Genomic DNA, 20553 nt, shown 5'->3' on the forward strand with positions numbered 1-20553 from the left:
GCTAGGCTTGGGCTGGGAGGTGGATTTCCGATTGGACAGGTTGGCTTCGGGGTTTTGGTGGGGGTGACTTGGCACTCCCAGGCGCCCTTGGAGGAAAGTGATATTTTCCACATTTGTCGTTGAGAACCTGGGGCATCTCAGTGGGGTGACGGCCAGGAGAAGGCTGAGCTTGAGCCCCATTTCACCCCAGAAGTGTGTTTTCCTAGCCGTACTGTGTGGGCCGGGGCTCTGCCTCCCTGCACACACCGCTGTGCACACGGGCTGGCACGGCCCTCGGAGAGCTGCTTGGAAGCAGGCAGGACTGAACATGCCGGGCTCGTCCTCACTTCTCCATCTCTTGTCTACTCACCGTTCTGTGGCCCTCACCTCTGTCACGGTGAGCGTTGGTCACCCAGTGTGGCCCTTGAGAGGATTTGCACAGGACTTCACACAGTCAGGGAAGCTGATGAACGAGGCCCCTGTGACCCTCATACTGGCTTCAAAAGGAGGGGTGTGCACAGCCCCACAGCAGAAGTACATGGCATGTGGCCCAGGTGCCCCTGCATGCCCTGGATACTGCCCTGGGCATGGCCAGTGACCTTGACCTGGAGGGCTGAGGTCCACGGGGGACCCTGATGATGATCCAGAGAATAAGGGACTGTGTTGAGGGCTCCACACAGTGATGGTTCCCTAAGCGAGTGTCATCCGGGCTGCTTGCCGAAGCGGAGGTGGATTCCACACCACAGAGCCTCTGAAGCGGGTCCCAGCTTCGGTGAGTCCCACGCCGCTCTCCAGCCAGCACGTGACCTGGCTGAGGCGGGAGCCTTCTCTGGCCGCCCCCTGGTTTACAGATGACGGGACCCCTACCCACGGAAGTCAAGCGGGTGGTGGCCAAGGGCCTGTGTGAGTTTGAGACAGACCTGGGATTAGCTCCTGAATGTCCTTGATTCGAAACCCAGCCCTTTTTTACAGCGCCCTTCCAAGTGTTAGCTTTGCACCTGGTTGTGACCACACTGTTTGTGTGCGATCTGTGCCCCTTGTGTCCCAGCGTGTTCAAGGACAAGAACTCGCGGGGGTGTTTGTGTCTCTTCCCTTCACTGCAGGGCCTGGGAGCACTTGCCAGCTTCTCACCGTAGGGAACATTCCACCCAGACGCGGACTCCAGGGGCAGTTAGAGTGCTGGGAGGCTGCTTAGAGCTCCTCCACCCTGGAAGATAAGGAAACCAGACCAGTAAGACCAGGTCAGGGTTCAGCAAGTGTGCACTTTATCTAGAACGAAGGTCCTGGCCTGGTAGCTCTTTCCTGGTTTACTGCTGCTTCTGGCTTCGGGGAGGGGCCTGGGAATGTGACTGCCCAGACGCAGGAGACCTTGGTCAGCCCACATAATGGTGTGCGATCTAATCTCTGTGTATTTATCGTGTTGTCTTTCCAGACATACAGGACGTGTGTATTCTATGCATCCCATGCACTGGCATGTGTCGTGTATGTATCACGTGTGTGCGTGTAAGCCGTGTGTGTTGTCCCATGTGCATGTGTTCTGTGTACGTGTATGCATGTGTGTGGAAAAGAAAATAAGGGGAATGGTCCAATAAACACCTGTTAGCTCTTCCTGGGGCCACAGGTCAGATAACTTTTCATTCAGGGGCACAGACCTTGAAGTCAGGTATATCCTACTCCACGTACTTAACCCCGTGTTCGCTCTGAATATAGGAGGAGCTACCTCCATGGCCAGGCTTCGTGGTGATTACATGGATGCTGTATGTCAGGTGTTCAGCCCTGCCTAGAGGTGGGAAGAACTTAGTAACTGGTACCACGGAACAGGGACGTTCTAGGCTGCTCCTCAGCTCCCCATTGCCGGTAGGATGGAGTAAGGCTGGGGAGGGCAGGAGGTCCCATCAGCCGACGGCCGCCGAGTAAGACTAGACTCACGGTGGTGCCAGAACTACACCCGTTTCTGAGAAACCAGAAACCTGTTATCTTGTTCATGTGAAATTGCCCGATCTTCAATTTTTCACTAATTTTTTAAAAATACACACACACACACACCCGTAGGTCAACGGAAGGGATATGTGAGCAGTTTCGACTTTGCTCTTGGAAGGTCACCAGAGGTTTCCCTGCTTTATCGCGCACCCTACAGGCTCCGACGAGGAGGGCAGCTTCCGCCTGTATTTGCAAAGTGGCTCTTCGGTGCCTGGTCCTGTAGGAGAGCCTGCCAGAAAGTACTGCGACCTTTGCCCTCTAGCAGGTGACAGGGAGTGGAGTGGGAGGGACGTCAGTACAGGGTGTGGGCCCAGCGAAAGGACAAGGAAATGGCAGGTTTCTGCGGCCTGATATGGAGTCACTTTGAGGATAGGTTAAATGAGAAAGACAAAGTGTGAATGTGTGAGATATGTACCTGTTGTGTAAGCAAGAAGGGAAAATGAGACTATTGCTGCATCTTTGCTTAACTTCCCAGGAAGAAACCCAGAAAGGAAGCCGAAGACAATGAAAATGTTTCCGTAGAGGAGTGGGAGCATGGGATAGGGATACTTCTGAATGTACTTGTCTTAAAGTTTCATTTTGAATTTTCAACTGCATAAATGCTTAGCAAGTTCAAAAAATGAAATTAGAGAAATGAGAAAAGCAAACCCCCAAATTAAGTGCAAATCTGAAAAGAATCCTGCATGCGTTGCAGATGGATGGCACGAAGTCAGCCCCACGCATGGAACGTGCCCCCGCGGTGGACGCAGTCTGGGGACAGAAGAAACTGCAGGGAGACTCCCACTTCGTGAGTCTGTGCCATGTTTCCGCCACCATCCGGCGTGAATCCTGCAGCAGGCAAACGAGTAAACGCGTTTGGTGTGGAAACCTGGTTCTCACGATGGGGGAGAGAAGCTAAAGTAACGGAATTGGGGAAGACAAGAAGGGACCCTGTCGTGCTGCAGTCACACTGGAGATTTCCGTGTGAACCCACCGTTCCTGCACAAATGTCCCCACCCACCAAAGGGGCTGGAGGAGCAACAGCTCGGCTGCAGGGAGCACCCAGCACACAGACCCTGTCTACATACGTGTCCCGCTGAAAGTAACCAGGGCTCCCTACAGGAATGTTCCATTGCAGGTCTGGCTCAGGGCAGGTGCGAGGTGAGCCGGGAGCATCTAGTTATCCAGAAGGCAAGGATGTGCTCCAAGACAGATGGTGACACTTGAAAGGAACAGGAGCTCCCAGCAGCCAAATGCGGCACCTCCAACAGTTTTAAAAAATGATGAGGGGCCCCTGGGTGGCTCAGTCGGTGAAGCATCTGCCTTCATATCAGGTCATGATCCCAGGGTCCTGGGATCGAGTCTCATGTCCTCTGCTCAGCAGGGATCCTGTTTCTCCCTCTCCTGCTCCGCCTGCTCGTGCTCTCTCTCTCCATCAAATAAATAAGTAAAATCTTTTTTTTTTTTTTAAGTGATGATTACAGGGGTGCCTGGCCAGCTCAGTCAATGGAGTGTGCAACTCTTGATATATCAGGGTCTTGAGTTCGAGCCCCATGTTAGGCGTGGAGATTTCTAAAAAAATGAACTTAAAAAACAAAACAATCACGTTTAAAAAAAAGAATCATGATGATAGTGGACTATAATGCATTGCATGGGAGAAAAAATTCACGCATTCACGGCACCACTCCAGAAGAGGGCTAAGACGGCCTTCTCTACAAGAGACTGCGTGCTGGTAGAGGTAGAAGGAACGACAGAACGAGCAGACCGTCTGTCTGCAGCCGCCAGTGCAGCTGGTGCGTCAGGCACAGACGTCCGTGGATGGTGCGGTGGCTGGGTGTGGGGCTCCTGGAAAACAGGGTGGTCCTCCGGCTCAGATATCACCCCAGATCGCCCACTCATTCAAACGGGAGATCTGCTGGTACCGCTGCGAGCTCCCAGGAGTAGTCAGACCTAGTGGAACCAGAGTGAGCATCGCTTATGTAATACTCTTCAGAGGCTTAACGTGAATCTAATCGTTGGAGACAGACACGTCCTCTGCAGGCCATCCACGAAGACGACTGCCTGAGCTCTTCAGCACGCCGGTGTCCAGAGAGACCGGTGTGGGCAGGGGTTTTGGATCAGATGAACATCAAGGAGACCGAGTAAATGCGACCTGCCATCCACGTGGGACCGTGGTGCGAGGCTGTGGGGGCACAGCCGTGTAGAAGAGCGATACGGTGGGGGGGGCGGAGTGGGGACACGGATGAGGTCATCTTTCTGTGTCAAAGGTGAACTCCTGGGTGTGCTGACGTCACTGGTTGTATAGAAGCCCGAAGGTCCTGGGGGATCTATGCTGACATATTCAGGGATGAAGTACCATGCTGTCTTCCAGCTTTGAAATGGAAAAAAAAAACGTATAGTCATAGAAAAACAAAGCAAGTGCGGAACGTTAATTGGGGGTCTAGATGAGGCACTGTAGGTGTTCGTCATGCCGCTCCCTCAATGTTAATGTGGATTTGACATTTTTCAGAATAATCTTGGGGTAAAGGAAATGTGGGCTGCCGTGGCCAGGGAAAGCGTGGTGGGGTCGCTGCCACTTGACCAGAGCCTTGAGAAGCAGGGGGAGAGGGTGTCGGCCAGCAGCAGCATTAGAGAGGGCACAGGGTCCAGCGGAGCAAGGACAACAGGGCAGGTACAGTGTTGGAGCGACCTGGTGACAGGTCTCGGCGTCCAGTGCCAGGGGACGGCATGCGCACCGGGGCGTTGGGGAGTGGGGTGGGATGACGGGTCCCAATTGGGGAACCAGGGAAGGCTTTGCTGGGGAAGGCCAGCCCGCACAGTGGAGCGGAAACGGGGCTGTTGCTGTCATCCAGGCCCATGGCTGGAAGCCACGCTGGCCATGGTGGTGCAAGGCAAGGGACTTTGGCGTATCTGATGGTGGCTCCGTGGCACGGGGCTTACTGAGAAGCTGGGCCGGCTGTCGTCTGTCTCATGGCTGACATTTAGCGAGCCCCAAGTTTGGAGGGAGAGTCTGCATTCTCCTGGGCCTTCCCCACACCCATCAGGTGTAGGCCGATTGGAATCCAACCACTGCTGCCGCATTTCCGAGGGAATGTCACCCGGAAGAGGGGAGCCCGCGTCAAACTCCTCTCTTCTGTGATGGCCCCTATTTCATGCCAGACTACGGTCTCCCCTCCTCTCCCTCTTCCCTCATCTCTCTGATTTTCCCGTGGTCTCCGTAAGAGTGTCTGCTCGGGCTCAAAGCCCAGCGGACCCAGCAGCCCACAGGTTGTTTCCATCTCGCGGAGCTGCTGCTGCCGGCAAGTCTTCCTCCACTTCTGTGGTGGGTTTTCCTCCGTGAAGCTCTCAGAGAAAAACATGTTCGCCTCTGTTGCTGGAGTGATTCTCATCCACGTCCCTGACGCCCTGCACAGCCTCGTGGGCCTTCGATGACGCGGACCAGCGCTCCACCAGCCCGCGTGCAGAGCAGCCTGGGAGTTGCCATCCCTCCGGCTTTGATACGGGCCCGGGAGGCCAGTGGGCCGCGGAGGCCAGCGGAGGCCAGAAGGCGGCCCGAGCGGTCCCAGGATGAGACGGGCTTTCCCCTGAGGTGGCGAGGAAGAGGAGCCCACGCCTGTGTGCGGCTGCCCAGTGGTGGGGTACGTGGATCTGAACAAAGCAGATGAGCAGCTGGAATAAAAGACCTTTCACGTGAGATCCATTCTGAGAATGCTCCGGGGGGGCCGGGGGGAGCCGTGGCCCCCGGGTCTGTGGGGACGTTCTCTGTGCTCACCCCATCCACTCACTGCGGTGACCGCCCCCCATGTTTGCGCCTCAGTGCCTCACACGGTGTGTGGAGCAGCGCTGTCCGGTAGAACTTTCTGCAGCGACGCGCATGGTCCAGGGCCTTGGTGACCACCAGCCACACGTAGCTATGAAGACCTTGAAACGTGGCTCGTGCAGCTGAGAAACTGAATCTCAAATTTTATTTCAAATGCAAATTTGAATAGCTCTCTGTGGCTCCTCTGTCGGATAGCACGGGTCTGGATGCTAGGGCACCATTTTCAGTGTCACGGAGCTGTGACACACAGACTGCAGCACGACGATGACTGGACCTACGTCGTTGCAGGACGGTCACCACAGGGAGTGCAGTCACCGTCCGCACGTTCTAGAACATTGATGCTGAGCTCCGCGGAGTGCCCGCCATGGCATGGGTGGAGGGGTCGGGTCATCTGAAGACAGCCGGAAGTTGGAGCTGTTGGCAGTGCGCCCTCGTGTCTGGCTTCCAGATGCGGTAACGGGCCGTGGAGTAGGAAGGACATGTAGGGAACAGGCCCAGTGATGGGCAAAGGCAGGAGCCAGAAACCCGAGCAGGTGAAGGGACCGTAGACAGACCAACGATGAGATGGAGCGCCGCCCAAGTCCCGCCTTCGTGGGCCCACAGCCGCCTCTGGGCAGCCCCGCAGTCAAGGGAGGAGGCGGTCCCACTGCGCGCCCGTGCTGCTGTGGGCCAGTGGGTCCCGGGGGCTGTGGGAGAGCCAGCAGGACTCCCCGCTCCATGCCATGGCCATGGCAGCTGCCCCGAGGACCACAGGGAGGCTCTGCGAGGTTCCAGGCAGCAAGATGACACGGGTAGATTGCATTTTTGCAAGATGCATCCGCTGCGCTGTGGCGGATTCCCACTCCCGGGCCCTTCTGAGCTCAGCTGTGGCTTTTCTTGAACCAACTGCTCCAGTGTCTTGTCTGGTTTATGTCTTGTTTTGTTCTTTGTTTTTCTTCCTCCTTTCCTGCGTCACTCTCTCCTGGGCCCCGCACTCTCTTCTTCCTTGGTGTCCTCTCTCTGATCCAAAGCTCAGCCAGTAAAAAGCAGTCTCACCTGTCCAGGTAAGAGGGGCGCCAGGGTAGAGGGGGGGAAGACCCCCTCTTTTAACTTTAAAAGTGATTTGTTTATGTTGTGTTGTATGTATTACTTGAAGAGACAGTACCTTCAGGTGACTGAGAATGTAAAGGTACATTTAAGAATGTGGTGAAAAGCTCACAGCTCCAGCCCTGCACCCAGGGCACCCAGCCGGCCTCGGGCAGCCAGGGTGGGGGTTTCGTTTCCTCCCAGAGGTGTTTCAGGCATTCTGTGCACATGCAAACAAGTATGTCAACACACAGAAACAAATAATTCCCTTCTCTGCTGTGGTGCTCACGTTTTCCTGTGCACATAATTCTGCCCCTTGCTCTCTCCACTCCACGACACATCCTAGAGGCTGTTGCTTTGCACTCAGAGCCTCCCCCTCCCCCGCGGCTGAGCGCCCTGCTGTCACGCTGCGGTTTGCTGACCCGGCCGCCCGTGGGAACAGTTACATTGAGTCCATGCTTTGCCACTGCACGCAGTGCCTCCATGAATAACCCTCTGCCTGGTCACTTGCTGTAGACGTGCCTGGGAGACCCCCTCACAGGGGCAGCAGGTGTGCTCTTCCGAAAAGGGGAGGCATGGCAGTGATCGAACTTGGATCCCGTTCAAGACAAGATCGGGTGGTAAATCTCGTTTGGTAATCTGGGGTACCTTGAAGTTTTAGGGTCTTAACAGTTGCTAAGCAAGGTACCTTAGGCTGGCTGCCGGCAGGGGGTACATGTGGGCTGGAGTACTACCACCAGACAGGCCAGACCCTCCCGTAGCTCACAGGATAAGTGGCGTGTCCAGAGGCTCGGGCCGTTGCTCTGCCCCTCCTTTCTAGAGAAGTGTATACTAGTTACCCAACAGGTTAGTATCAAATGCCCAGTTACCCTCCTGGAGACGCCAGTTTGGAGGGGGACGAAAAGACGAAGCCCGAGGGGGCAGCTGTCTGCCGCACCCACCACTGTCCTCTGCTGGGTGCACGCGGGTCTCCATGTGGTTTTGCCTCCACAGTCTTGCTTGCTCTCCAGTTTCCCTTTCCTTTGCAAATCACCGCCTAAAACTAACTAGCTTTTTGTTTTTCCTGTCTTTTTCTTGCATTCATTTTCTCTGCTGCTTCGTTCTGTTCCATCAGCCCCATTGCAGCCTGGTAAGACCCAACACCCGTCCTTGCGTTGTCTCTCTCTCTCTCTCCTGACTCCAGGGAGGGCTCTTGCCCTTCACGCCTTCTGGGTATCTTTGGCCATGCCTGCCCTGCCAGCCCAGGATTCCAAATAGGTGGTGTAGCCAGCGGTGTAGACCTGGCTAATCTCCCACCAGGTTTAGCGGGTCACAGTGAGAGGGTTGGCCTCTCTTTACCCAAGACTCGGGGCCCCTTCTAACAGACCCTAAGGCTGCCCCCTCCCTGTCCAACTCACCAGTCTGCTTTCCTTACCTCCAGGTTAAGTGGCCTGTCTTTGGGAGATCCGGCGCCTGAACACAGGTCCCCATCCCACCTCCGCCAGCCCTCCGACACCTCCGAGACAGCAGGTAAACTTGGGGCATTAACACTTACACACAGACGTGAACACCCACACAGACAGATCTTAGCCTTTATATTGAACTCAACATGTGCTAGGTCTTACGTTCCATGGTTTATATAAATTAGCTCATTGGTCCTGTCATGAGGTTTAGAAAGTAGATGTTCTCCTGCTTTACAGGTGAGGACGCTGAGGCACAGAGGGTTCAGAAACTGGCCCAAGTGCGCAAGCTCAAAGGGGACAGAGGCAGGGCCTGAACCCTGTTGGGTTCTAGCTCCAGAACTCACGCTCTGTTCATCCCAGGAGGGGCCACACATCGGCAGGCGCATCTGACGTCTGGTCCTCACCCACAGGGATGGGGGGACGGCTGACGGTTACAGCCTTCTTTCCTTTCCTCTACATTCTGTGCACGGACGTACGTGTGAAAAGAAAGCGTTTTCTCTTTCCACGCACCCTTCCCTGGCTGCTGCAGGGGCCAGCCGTGGGTCGCCCCATGGGAGCCACCCACCTGCTGCGCCCGTTGGGCTTCATTTAATGGAAAACTTCGGCCTCACTTGGGCTTCAGTCACAGGACTGCTTCTGTCACTCCCGTCTTCAGCGGGGACGCAGTCCTGCCCCTTCTGTGGCCAGCCTTACCCAGCCAAACCCAAAAAGGCACATGCATGCAAGAGAGACAGCTCAGTGCTCGGAGGAGGGTCCTTCCTCCGGTGGAACACAAAGTCGGTGACGGGGTTTTGTCGCTCGCGAGCATAGTCTTTGGACAGGAAGAGTCTGGGGAATCCGGTGGGTGTGGAAAGGCTTTCTCTGGAGGAGGAAGCACTGGGGCCTTCCTGGGTCGTTCTTGGCTTGTCCGCGCCAACCTTCCTGCGACTGCACCTCCCTTATCCCGTCTTCCTTTGTCACCTCTTGTCAGGCCTTGTTCAGCGCTGTGTCATCATCCAGAAGGACCAGCATGGCTTTGGCTTCACGGTCAGTGGGGACCGTATCGTTCTGGTGCAGTCTGTGCGGCCTGGTGAGTGTTGCCTGCCCGTCTGTACGCACCGGCCACGTGGGTGCAGCCACGGGAGCTGGGCAGCGTGCACGTGCTTTCTCCACAGGCGTGGCGGGTTTGGGGCATGAATGCCTGGTTCTAGACCTGGTCCCCAGAGCGCCACACCTGGACAGAATTCTAGGGCTCACACTTCCTTCTTGCTTCCCTACTGGGAAGGGTAGGGACAGCAGCGTGGCCCTCGGGATGTCAGGTAGATGCCCACCTGCTGCCCCAGGGGGCCCCCCGCACTGGGTCAGAAGACTCTGTGGCGGAGTCTGAGAACCCCTTCTCCACAATTCCCTTCGGCACTTTCCAGTTTGGGATGGCATGCCGGCCGCAGCTGTCGCCTGCGTCGCGGATCCATCGTGAATGACCAAAGGCAACGTGATGAGTGTGGGATGGCAGGGAGGAGGTGGCTTCAGGAGATCAGTGTTCGGGCAGTGTGAGGCTGAAGCCTCCCTGGAAGAGAGGATTTCGGGAATAATCTGGAAGGTGGGAATGAAAACACACCGGCAGGAATGGAATTGGGTGGGAAGGGAGCGGAGCGGGAGGACCTATACACAGGTTCGTCCAGCCCCCACTTCCTAGTGGAAGAGCCGCCGTGCTTTAGAGCCCCGTCACCGCCAGGCGGCGGGCCATGCTGGTAAGTGACCGCGGCTGACGCTGGCAGGAAGGAAGGAGTGCGGAAGCGCGTGAAGCACGTGTCCCGAAAAAGAGTGAACTTCCACGTGGCAGGTGGGGTTGGGCTGGTGACACGCAGAGCGCCACGGGCTCGAAAACACGGGCTCGTGGTAGAGACACAGAGGCTCGGTCCCCGACCACTGCCGCAGTAAAGCACGTCACCTGGGTGTTCTGGTTTCCCGGTGCATGGAGGTTACGTGTATGCTACGCTTTGTTTTGCCGTGTGCAGGAGCACTAGTTCCAAGACACGATACGTGTGCCTTCAGGACAAGTCCCTTCTCGCTAATCAGCCAGTCATAGCCTTTGTGCTGGCGGAGGTCTTGCCACCGTGTTGGTAACTGCTGAAGCCGGGGGTGGCCGCGGCACGTTCCTAATGTCAGACGGTGACGTTTGCTGCAGCAGTGGACCCCTCCTTCCGTGAACGATCTCCCTGCAGCGTGCGTGAGGTGCAATAGCACTGCACGCCCAGGAGCACTTCCGGAATTGGAGCCTGTCTCTCCCACCCCGCCTGTGCATGATCAACTGGGTTTACCCTAAATCCTTCGTGGTCATCGCAGCCGTCTTCACAGCACCCTCCCCAGGAGGAGCTGCCTGTGGGGAAAGCACATTCTTGGCTCCTCTGGAGGGAGAGGTCCTTGTGCGTTCAGATTTCACCCCGAGATCGCAGCCACTCCGTCCCGGCTTCACGCCCCCCGTATGGTTCTGGTTCTCCTGCTGTTGCCACATCTGCAGCAGCGTCCTCCAGCAAAGTCCGGAGCCCCTCGCGGTCCTCCATGTGGGCTGCAGTCAGCGTCTCCAAACCCTTGTGAGGACTGATATTTAGACCTCTTCCCACAAACTATCCGTGTTCTCAATGACCTCAAGAATGACAAATCATTTCCAGAAGGTTTTCAGTGACTGCCCAGGTCCATCAGCAGAATCATCTATGGCAGCCGTGGCCTCACAAAAAATGTATTTCTCAAATAATAAGACTTGAAAGTCGGGGCTCCTGGGTGGCTCAGTCGGTTAAGCATCTGCCTTCGGCTCAGATCATGATCCCGGGGTCCTGGGATCGATCCCCGTGTCAGGCTCCCTGCTCAGCAAGGAGCCTGCTTCTCCCTCTGCCTGCTGTGCTCTAGTGCGCTCTCTCTGAGAAGTAAGTAATTAAAATATTAAAAAAAAAAAAAAAAGACTTGAAAATCAAAATAACTCATTGATGCTCGAGCTGCAGAGCGGGTGTTGTGTCGGGGGCATGAAAACAACACTCATCTCATTATCCGCCCCGTCAGAGCTTGGGGGTGGCCAGGTGATTTTTTTTTAAGTAGGCTCCACGCCCAACTTGGGGCTTGAACTCATGACACTGAGGTCAAGAGTCGCCTGCTATACCGACTGAGCAGCCAGGGGCCCCCATCAGGGGCATTTTGAAAGGGATCTGTTTTCTGAGCAGGTCTCAACGGCAGACTTCAGACGTTGGGTAAACCCTGCCGCGAACAGACGTGCCGTCATCCAGGCTTTGTCGGCCATTGCGAGAGCACGGCAGAGAAGACTCGGCGTCATCCCGAAGGGCCCTGGGATTTTCCGAACGGTCAGCGAGCATCGGCTTCAGCTTCCAGTCCCAGCTGCACTGGCCCCTAACAAGAGAGGCAGCCTGTCCTCTGAAGCTTGGGAGCCAGACACTGCCTTCTCTCCGGCCACGGGAGCCCTGCGTGCACCCTCTCCCAGCAGAAGGCTGCTTCGTCCACATGGAAGATTCCACCTTCAGGAATTCTCCGAGCTAGATCTTCCGCACAACCTGCTGCTTCACCTGTCGCTTCTGTATTATGGAGACGGCTTCTTGGCCGACACCCCACAAACCAAGCCCTGCCCGCGGCGGACTGTGCTCCCCTGGCGCGGCCGCCCCCGCCTCGGGAGAGGTCGGGCCTTGCTCCGGACTAGCCTTCGGCTGAAGGGGATGTTGCGGCGGCTTTGCTGTTCTGTGCAGACCGCTCAGCCGCTTTCCGCATCGGCAGCAGGCCGGTGAGCTTCCTCACTGCCCGCGTGTCCGCGGAACAGCACTGCTGATTTCCTCCAACAGCTCTTCCTTTGCGTTCACCACTCGGCTGACCGCTGGGCGCCGGAGGCCGAGGCTTTCGGGCCGTCAGCTCCGGACCCGCCGTCCTCGCTAAGCTCATCCCTGCTCGCTTCTGGTTTCCAGCCTCGGACGTGCGACTGTTCCTTCCACCTGAACGCTTCGAGGCCGTTGTAGGGCGATTAACTGGCCCAGTGTCAACACCGTCGCCACACACACGTTGGTTAAGTCTGCCGTGTGACATGGTGCCGCCTGCGATGCCCCCAGACGGTGACGCTCGTACCATCAGCCATCACTCGGCACAGATCACCGTAAAAATATAATAATGGAAAGGTTTTAGATGCTGTGAGGATCACCGGACTGTGACAGAGATACGAAGGGAGCACATGCTGTCGGAACACTGGCACCCACGCGGGGTTGCCCCAAACCTTCCATCTGTAAAAACCCAACAGCTGCGAGGCGCCACACAGCCGAGCGCGGTAAAACGAGGTCCGCCTGCACGAGGAAGGAGATCGGGAGCAGGCTAGCGTTTCACAGTAAATACACGGCAAAATGGGAAGAAAAATATATTTTAGGTAGTTTTGGAGAAATATTTGGGATTTGTGTACTGGAAAGGTGAAAGAATTTAAAATTTATGACCAAAATGAATTGTGTGGGTCACGCAAGGATGTAAGTAGTTGCAGCTTGTATGTTTGAATTCCCTTGGGTCTGTGGCAGGCTTGTCTTCCTGTCTGAGGGTGACGCTCCGAAAAGATGCTTCTATTCTCCGCTTCCCTCATTCTCTCTGTCCCTGGACTGGGGAGACGGCGCTGGTAGGAGCACGGCTGCCGTCTTTGCCTCTGCGGTCGCCTCGGGTGCAGCTCGCACAGCCCGGAGTCCTGAGCACGGTCAGACCCGAGATCAGACAGCAGAAAGGTGGCTCGCTGGTGCAACCTGAGTTTGGAAAGGGTGTGTGTGTGTGTCTGTGTCTGTCTCTGTGTGTCTCTCTGTGTGTCTGTGTCTCTCTGTGTGTGCCTGCGTGTGTATGTGTCTGTCTGCATGCGTGTTGTGTGTTTGGGGGAGGAGACATGAAGAGATGACATTTTCGTCAGCACTGACATCACAGGAGTAACGAGGTGGTGGTTACTGTCTTTCCCTGATGTGAGGCTTCTCTAGCTCACTGTTTCTCAGACTGTGGTCTGTGCCGACATCAGAGTCTCCCGGTCCCCAGGGTGGCTGCCGTCCTCGTCCCCGGCCCACACCCAGAAGCACTGAATCACTCTCTCGAAAGGGGGCCAAGGGGACGTGCCTTTGAACAAATTCCCCCAGGGATCTTCATGCTCAGTGAAGTCAGAGAACGTCGCTGGTTCCTTTACTCCGGAGACTTTGCTCTTTTTTCGAAATCACCACGTGTCTCAGACTTGCAGGCCAGACAGCTCTTTCCCACCCTTGGTTTCCAGACACAGCCTAGAGCGTTTGGAGCTCCTCGCAGGTGTTCTTCCATAAATAGTGGGCTGCAGACGAGGGTGTGATCCTGAGTCCCCGGACTGAGACCCAACTTGGAATGCACCCCTGCTACAGAAGCTCCGTTTAGACTAGAAGCTTCTCTATGTGCTTCGTGGGAGTTTTGTTTTGATCAGATGAATGCAGCTTCCAGATTGAATGATCGTCTGGGGCAGATTCACAGAAACACAGTCTGTGTGCCACTCGTCAGCTTGCCTCGGCTCTCGTGCTGCTTCCGCTTCCGCATGTAAACCAAACCAGGACTGAGTCATTAGAAACCATACAGCGGTCACGGCCACTGCGGCCTCCAGCCCGGGGACAGCCTCCAGTAAGGCACAGCAGGACCTCTGAATCCGGCCCTTTAAAAGGGAGACACTGGGGCACCTGGTGGCTCAGTTGGTGAAGCATCTTCCTTCAGCTCAGATCATGACCCCAGGGTCCTGGGATCAAGCCCTGCGTCAGGCTCCCTGCTCAGAGGGGAGTCTGCTGCTCCTTCTGCCCCTGCCCCTGCTTATGCGCTCTCTCTCTCTCTGTGAGATAAATAAAATCTTTAAAAAAATAAAGGGAGAAACTACAGAAGGTCTAAAACAAATTTTAACAGACAATAAAGGAGTGATCGCTCTCATCTTTACTGGTGTGAACCCCAGAAGAAACTTCTCAGGGCTCAGGAAGCATGGTTTGAAAACTCTTGTTTTCACCCATTTCTCCCTGTTCCTCTTAATAATTAGTTACGTTAACAATTATATTTAATACAGTAAACCCATTCTTCCCACTGGATCGTGGGAACCATCGAGACATGTTCCGATAAAACACACGTCTTTTCCCAGACCTGGGCACTGCAACTCTGGCCCCGTGGCCTGGATACCAGCAGCCTGGCCACCTGTAGCTCACAGGTGATCATCCCCGGAGCAGGACAGGAGGCACACCCAGCCTCTGAGGTCCTGGCACAGAGGGCTGAGAACACATTTTGGAGGGACTACAGGGCAGGGTCAGTGACCTCAGGGGACAGGGGCTGGGCTCTGCCAACCAGGTCTTCTCCCTACAGGAGGGGCAGCCATGAGAGCTGGTGTCAAAGAGGGCGACCGGATCATCAAAGTGAGTGCCCCTCCCCTTCTGGCCATCTCCCTGCACCCTCCCGCCTCGCCCCCAGGGTGGCTGGCCAATGGGTTGGGGGTGGTGCCACCAGAGGACCCCAGGAATGTGGGGACCAGCCCCCAAGAGCCCCATCCTTAGCCTTTCTTGACTCTAAGTAACCAAGCTTCTGGAATGGGTTTTATCTTTACATTTAACAAACAACTAAAATACACTTAAGGTGGGGAGGCTGAGACCAGCAAGGGGCCCAGGGCCTTCAGACTCTGTCCCCACACAGTGTTGACCTGAGGGCCTTGCCAGGTGCCACCTGCTGCGACCTGCCTGGCGTCTGGTGCCTAAGATGACGCCTTAACCCTCCCATGAGGAGGAAACACACTGGGCGGGGGTGCGGGCCGGCAGCCGGAGGCTTGCAGGCCAGCCGGAAAGACAGAACATACAGCAGATGTGAACGGGAGCAAATTCACAATGAGCAGAGGTGTCTGGGGAGCACTGGAAAGTGCCTTTGTGAAGGATTGGCGTTTGAGCTTCGGAAGAATACCGTGCATCCATCCTGGTCACTCTGTCGTTTGTCCCCCAACAGGTCAATGGCACCATGGTGACCAACAGCTCACACCTGGAGGTGGTGAAGCTTATCAAATGTGAGTCGGAGAGAGCGGAGCACAGAAAGTAGGGGGGCAGGTGGGCTGGGGGGAACAGGCCCTTAGACCTGGGGCCTCCTCTGTGGGTGAGAGGCAGCCCAGGTCACGTGTTAGGCTTGATCCACTGAGCCTGCCCCGTTCCCTGTGGTCACGGCCCGTGGAGACACCGGTCTCTCACTGGACTCCACCTCCTTGCACACCCATGGGGACCATATCCTGCTGCTACCAGCTCCCTCCAGGGCCGTTTGCTCCCCTGTCCTCTCCGCGGACAGCCTTCCTCAGTGGTGGCCTACTTGTGGGGGGAAAGCAAAAACATCGCGTTCGCAGCTAGGAAGACTCAACCGTCGGGGCAGCCCAGGCAATCCAACAGAAGCAAGAGACATTGAGGAAAAAGTTCACGGGCGGGGGGTCCGAGGAGGGCAGGTGGCTAGGGTCTGAGCGCCTTCTATGTGCCAGGGGCTTGGCAGAACTGAGTGAGGTGAAGGGCATGAGGACCGGGCACCCACATACCTGGGTGGGACTTCACTTGAGCATCCTGCGTGAAGAAGGGGAAGGAGGGGTACCACTGCGGGCGCAGGGACGGCAGGGCGTTGAAGAGCAGAGAGTTTTGTCTGCAGAATTTTAAGCTTCATGCAAGGAGAAGGGAGAAGACCCCCCACCCCCCAGTTTTGCAGCTTGAGTGTCCGCCGTCCAGGACGACGCGCCTCAAGTGAGCCTCTCCTGTCTCTCTGCCTGCAGCTGGCGCCTACGTCGCACTGACCCTCCTGGGCTCTTCCCCCTCGTCCGTCGGTGTCTCTGGGCTGCAGCAGGACCCTGCCCCCACCGGAGCCCCCCGAGTAGCACCTGTGGTCCCACCGCCGCCTCCGCCCCCGCCTCTGCCCCCCCCGCAGCGCATCACGGGGCCCAAACCACTGCAGGTAACGGTCCTACTGCCCTCCTCGCTCGTCGCCCCGTGGGGAGCAAAGCAGGCTATAGCGAGGTGGCTGGTAAGCAGAGACAAGCCAGAGACCCGTGAGGAGCGAGCGTCAGCACAACAAAGGGAGGGCTGGCCGCGTGGAAGGGGCCACCCCATCCTTAGTGTCCGCCTTCCACGTGAATGCACCCAGTCTTCCCAGACAGCAGCGGGCAATGTGCTTCCTAAATGGAGGGGACCCTAAGGAGGCCCTTGGGGGTGCTGCCCAGCAGCAGCGAGAGTGCACCCCTCCAGGCACGGACAGAAGTGACAGTTACAGACTGTGGCCAGCCACTGTTACAAGAGCGTGGAACACACAGACGAACAGGGGAAAGGCTGCCTGCAGGAACGAAAGGAGAGAGAAGGAGAGCGGATCGAGAAAGCACAGACAGCGGCAGGGGTGGACCCAGGATAGGGCAGAGGGGGGATGAGGTGCGGTTAGGAACGGGGCTGGAATCTGCGGTTGTACAGGAGCCCCAGCCAGCAGGTGAGAGGAGCCTTGCAGCGGTTTGGTACCAGGGGCGGTTGCTGCCAAGGCCTCTAGGAATTCGAGAGGAACACCCGGTGCCTGAAGTCTGCTGAGGGGCTGCCAGTCGCTCAGACGTACGGATGACCTGACAGCCTTGCCCCCTTTCCTGCCTAAGGACCAGCGGGTAGGAGAGATCTAAGCTGAGAGGCTGCTCCCATCCTCACTACTGGTCTGTTCCATTTCTAGGATCCCGAATTCCAAAAACATGCCACCCAGATCCTTCGCAATATGCTGAGGCAGGAGGAAAAGGAGTTACAGGTGAGGTCCTGCCGAGGGCAGCCAGCCACGGCCTTGCTCTTGGGATGCAGCCCGTCACCACCAAACCCCAACACCATAAACTTGCTGCCCACTGAACAGTTGTTGTGACCATGGGATTCGTTGAAGCAGAACTTGGCCAAGAAAGTGAATGGGGATGAGAGCTCCTGGGTAATAGTTTCGAATAGTGGACACACAGCCCTGTCCCAGGAGGGACGGGGTGGAGAGAACACAGCGAGGGAACATCAGAGCCGAGGAAGGTCTCAGGGCCTCCAGGGAGGGAGGTGGGGAGGGCAGGGGGCGGCCGGCCAGGCTGCCGGCGGTGGGACACCGTTGGTGGGACCCCTTTGGCGGAGGGTGTGCAGTGGGGGAGCCAGGTCCTGGCCTGGCCCCTTCATCTCGGTGCAGCACGTTTCCGGAAGTGCCCGCTGCCTATGAAGCGGTGTTTTAGGTCGTGTGGTATACAGACTAGACGGCTCTCCTGTAGCGGAGAAAATTCACAGCACAGTAGGAGAGTTGGTGGGGGGCCAAGGAGGAAAGCAATCTGTGAACGATGGGGGTGCAGGGAGACGTCAGGGACAGGGCTGTATTTCAGCTGGGCCTTGACTGGTGGGCCTTCTGTGGGCAAAACAGATGGGGGGTCCACTGGTGAATGGACAGCACAGGCCAAGGGCACAGACATGTGAAAACACCCTCCTGTGTTTGGCAGGATTGAGTTGCTGCTGCGTGCTGGTGCTCGTGGGGGGGTGGGGGGTGCAGAAGCTGGAAAGGTGACGCGGAAAAGTGAGAGGTGGAGCTTTCCTTGGTGGGGTTTGTGATCCGGTGGGGTGTCCGTGGATGGATGGAGTTACCCGCGTGCTGCACCGTAGTAAGTGCAGGTACGTAGCAACATGGAACGGTCGGGACAGACCTGTCGGTCAGTAGAATAGAATTCAGAGTCCACACAGATAGAGTCGGTTGAATTTTGACAAAGGTGTCCAGACCGTTTGGTGGAGAAAGTAGTCTCCGCCGGTGGAACTGGACCAACTGGCCGTCCACGTGCAGAGATCGACTGCAGATCCGTACAGCACACAGTAAACAGTCTAATCCTGAATTGATCAAAGACAAACGTTAAGAACTAAAACTGTGTTTTAAAACTGCAAAACTCTCAGAAGACAACACAAGTGTAAATCTTCATGACCTTGGATTAGGGAGTGTTTTCCTACATATGACACCGAAAGTAAAAACAACCAAAAAAAATAAATTGGACTTCATCCAAATGAAAAACCTTTGTGCATCAAAGGACACGATCAAGAAAGTAAAGCCCTGGGGCGCCTGGGTGGCACAGCGGTTAAGCGTCTGCCTTCAGCTCAGGGCGTGATCCCATCGGTATGGGATCGAGCCCCACATCAGGCTCCTCCTCTATGANAGCCTGCTTCTTCCTCTCCCACTCCCCCTGCTTGTGTTCCCTCTCTCGCTGGCTGTCTCTATCTCTGTCAAATAAATAAATAAAATCTTTAAAAAAAAAAAAAAGAAAAGAAAGAAAGTAAAAGCCCACAGGATGGGAGAAAATACTTGCAAATCATATATCCGATCCAGACTCTGTAAACATAGCAATAAAGACACGTGAGCCGTTTAAAAGTTGGCAAAGGATCTGAATAGACAGTAGAGATGCATACAGATGGCCAGGAAGCTCGCGGCGACTGGTCATCAGGGTGATGCTGATCACAACTGCACAGCCACTCCACACCCAGCAGGATGGTTAGAGCCAGTACAACAGAGTAGCAGGTGCGGGCGAGAGGGGAGAAATTCGGGAAATACTGGTTTATGTCCCGTGTGCTCATCATCCTAACGGATCCCCACCGTTGCTGGTGAGGACACGAAGTCACGGCTGGCGCCAGCACGGTCCAACAGCTCAGCAGAACAGCAAACACAGAGACGCACAGAGACACGCTCCAACAGCCCCACCCCCAGGTACGACCCAGGAGAACATCCAGACCCACACCTGTACGCGGACATTGTGAGAGCGTCACCCACAGAGTAGCCCCAAAGAGGAAACAACCCAGAGTCCAGCAGCAGCCGAGCAGGCAACCCAAGGTGGTCTGTCCGGACCATGGGATGGACTCCCCCCACCCCAGGCACGAAGTGCTGCCACATGCTTACAACACGGAAGCACCCCCAACACAGGGCGCTCAGGGAGGAGCCGGGTGCAAAGACCGCACGTTGTGAGCCTGTTAAAAGGGAGGTCCAGACTGCGTACATCCACGAGGACACCAAGTAAATTAGTGGTTGCAGGGGTGGCGGAGGGGAGAAGGTGGCAATGACACCATCCTGCCGTGTTCCAGAAGTACGTGGTGGGGCCGTCGTGGTAAACCCGCGAGTGCGTGCAGACCACTCAGTTGTACACTTTAAAATGCTGTGGTTTATCTTATGTGAATTATGTGTCCGCAACTTCTAAAGGATTAAGTGCATGGAAGCCAAAAGAAGGAATAATGTACGGTAATCAGGGAGGGCTTCCTGAGGTGGCACCTTGAGTTTGGGTTCAGTCCGTTTCACTTGGAAGGTGCATCGGGCCTTGAAGTCCACGCTGAGCTTGGAGTGAATTCTGCAGACAGTGGGATGGGTCAGAGGGTTTTGAGCAGGGGAGTGATCACATCTCCAAACCAGTGTTCCGCGGAGACCGTCCTGCGGCTGCTGCAGGAAACTGAGCGGGAGCGGTAGGAGTCAGCACAGGGAGACGGGGGCCGCAGGGACATGTCAGAGGTCAAGGGTGAGCGAGTGGCCTGCCGCCGGGAGATAGCAAGGCAGAAAGAGCAAGAGATGCCCCGAGTCTGGGTGCCGGTACAGCGGCGGTGCTGGTGCTGGAGGGAGGCGGAGGGGCGGGGCGGGGTGCCCGAGGGTCGTTCAGACACAAAGACCGTCCACCAGCCATGTGGAAATGAGAGGGTTGAGCCTCGAGAGAAAGGACAGGGTGGAGACAAAGGTTCAGGTATCCTCAGCATGAAAGTCATAATGGGAACTGGGGACTAGGTGGGGGCCCCGTGGGTGCCAGTGCAGAGAGGAGGAGAGCGAGCGGGTGAAAGTCTAGAACGTGATGCCACGTTGTTTGTCCTTCACCCTGTTGGACTAAGTAACTCACAGGCTGGGATCACATCTCTGTGTGTCCCCTGCGCACCTGCCCCAGGCCCACGCTAGTTAAGGGGTGCAGGGACCGGGCGAGGCTGCGGACAGGCTGTGAGGGAGGGTGGGAGGCACCAGGACAGCCTTCCGAGGAGGCCCAGCTGAGGCCAGGCTGCAGGTCTGGCCCCTGGGTCATCTTGAAGTTGTCGGAGGGACAAGGCGTGTGCAGGACTCAGGCTCTGGGCCCCAAGGATCAAGCCCTGTCTGGAGACGTGTCCGTGGAAGGAAGGAGAAAGGGTTGAGGCAGCAGCGTGAAGGGTAATCAGAATTGTTGGAAGGGCTTCATGGCAGCGGCTGGTTTTTGTTTTAAGACCAGAAAGGAGCGTTCCTGCAGGATGAAGGGAAGGAACCACGGGATGGGGAAAC

The 20553-nt window shown here is 56.3% G+C and overlaps 1 protein-coding gene across 1 annotated transcript in view; it reads left to right on the forward strand.

Moving 5' to 3' along the window:
- The first annotated feature begins 680 nt into the window (after positions 1-680).
- The window catches only part of ARHGEF11 (Rho guanine nucleotide exchange factor 11), a 50723-nt gene continuing 30850 nt past the window's right edge, over positions 681-20553 (forward strand). The window contains 12 exon segments of the mRNA XM_034667400.1: positions 681-751; positions 1412-1461; positions 2117-2224; positions 6769-6801; positions 7938-7952; positions 8244-8332; positions 9236-9334; positions 12798-13028; positions 14608-14657; positions 15235-15292; positions 16031-16209; positions 16960-17031. Of these exon segments, the coding sequence (XP_034523291.1) occupies positions 14619-14657; positions 15235-15292; positions 16031-16209; positions 16960-17031 (348 nt within the window). The 5' untranslated portion in view covers positions 681-751; positions 1412-1461; positions 2117-2224; ... (4 more) ...; positions 12798-13028; positions 14608-14618.

This window comes from Ailuropoda melanoleuca, chromosome 8 (assembly GCF_002007445.2).
Source record: "Ailuropoda melanoleuca isolate Jingjing chromosome 8, ASM200744v2, whole genome shotgun sequence".
NCBI lineage: Eukaryota > Metazoa > Chordata > Mammalia > Carnivora > Ursidae > Ailuropoda > Ailuropoda melanoleuca.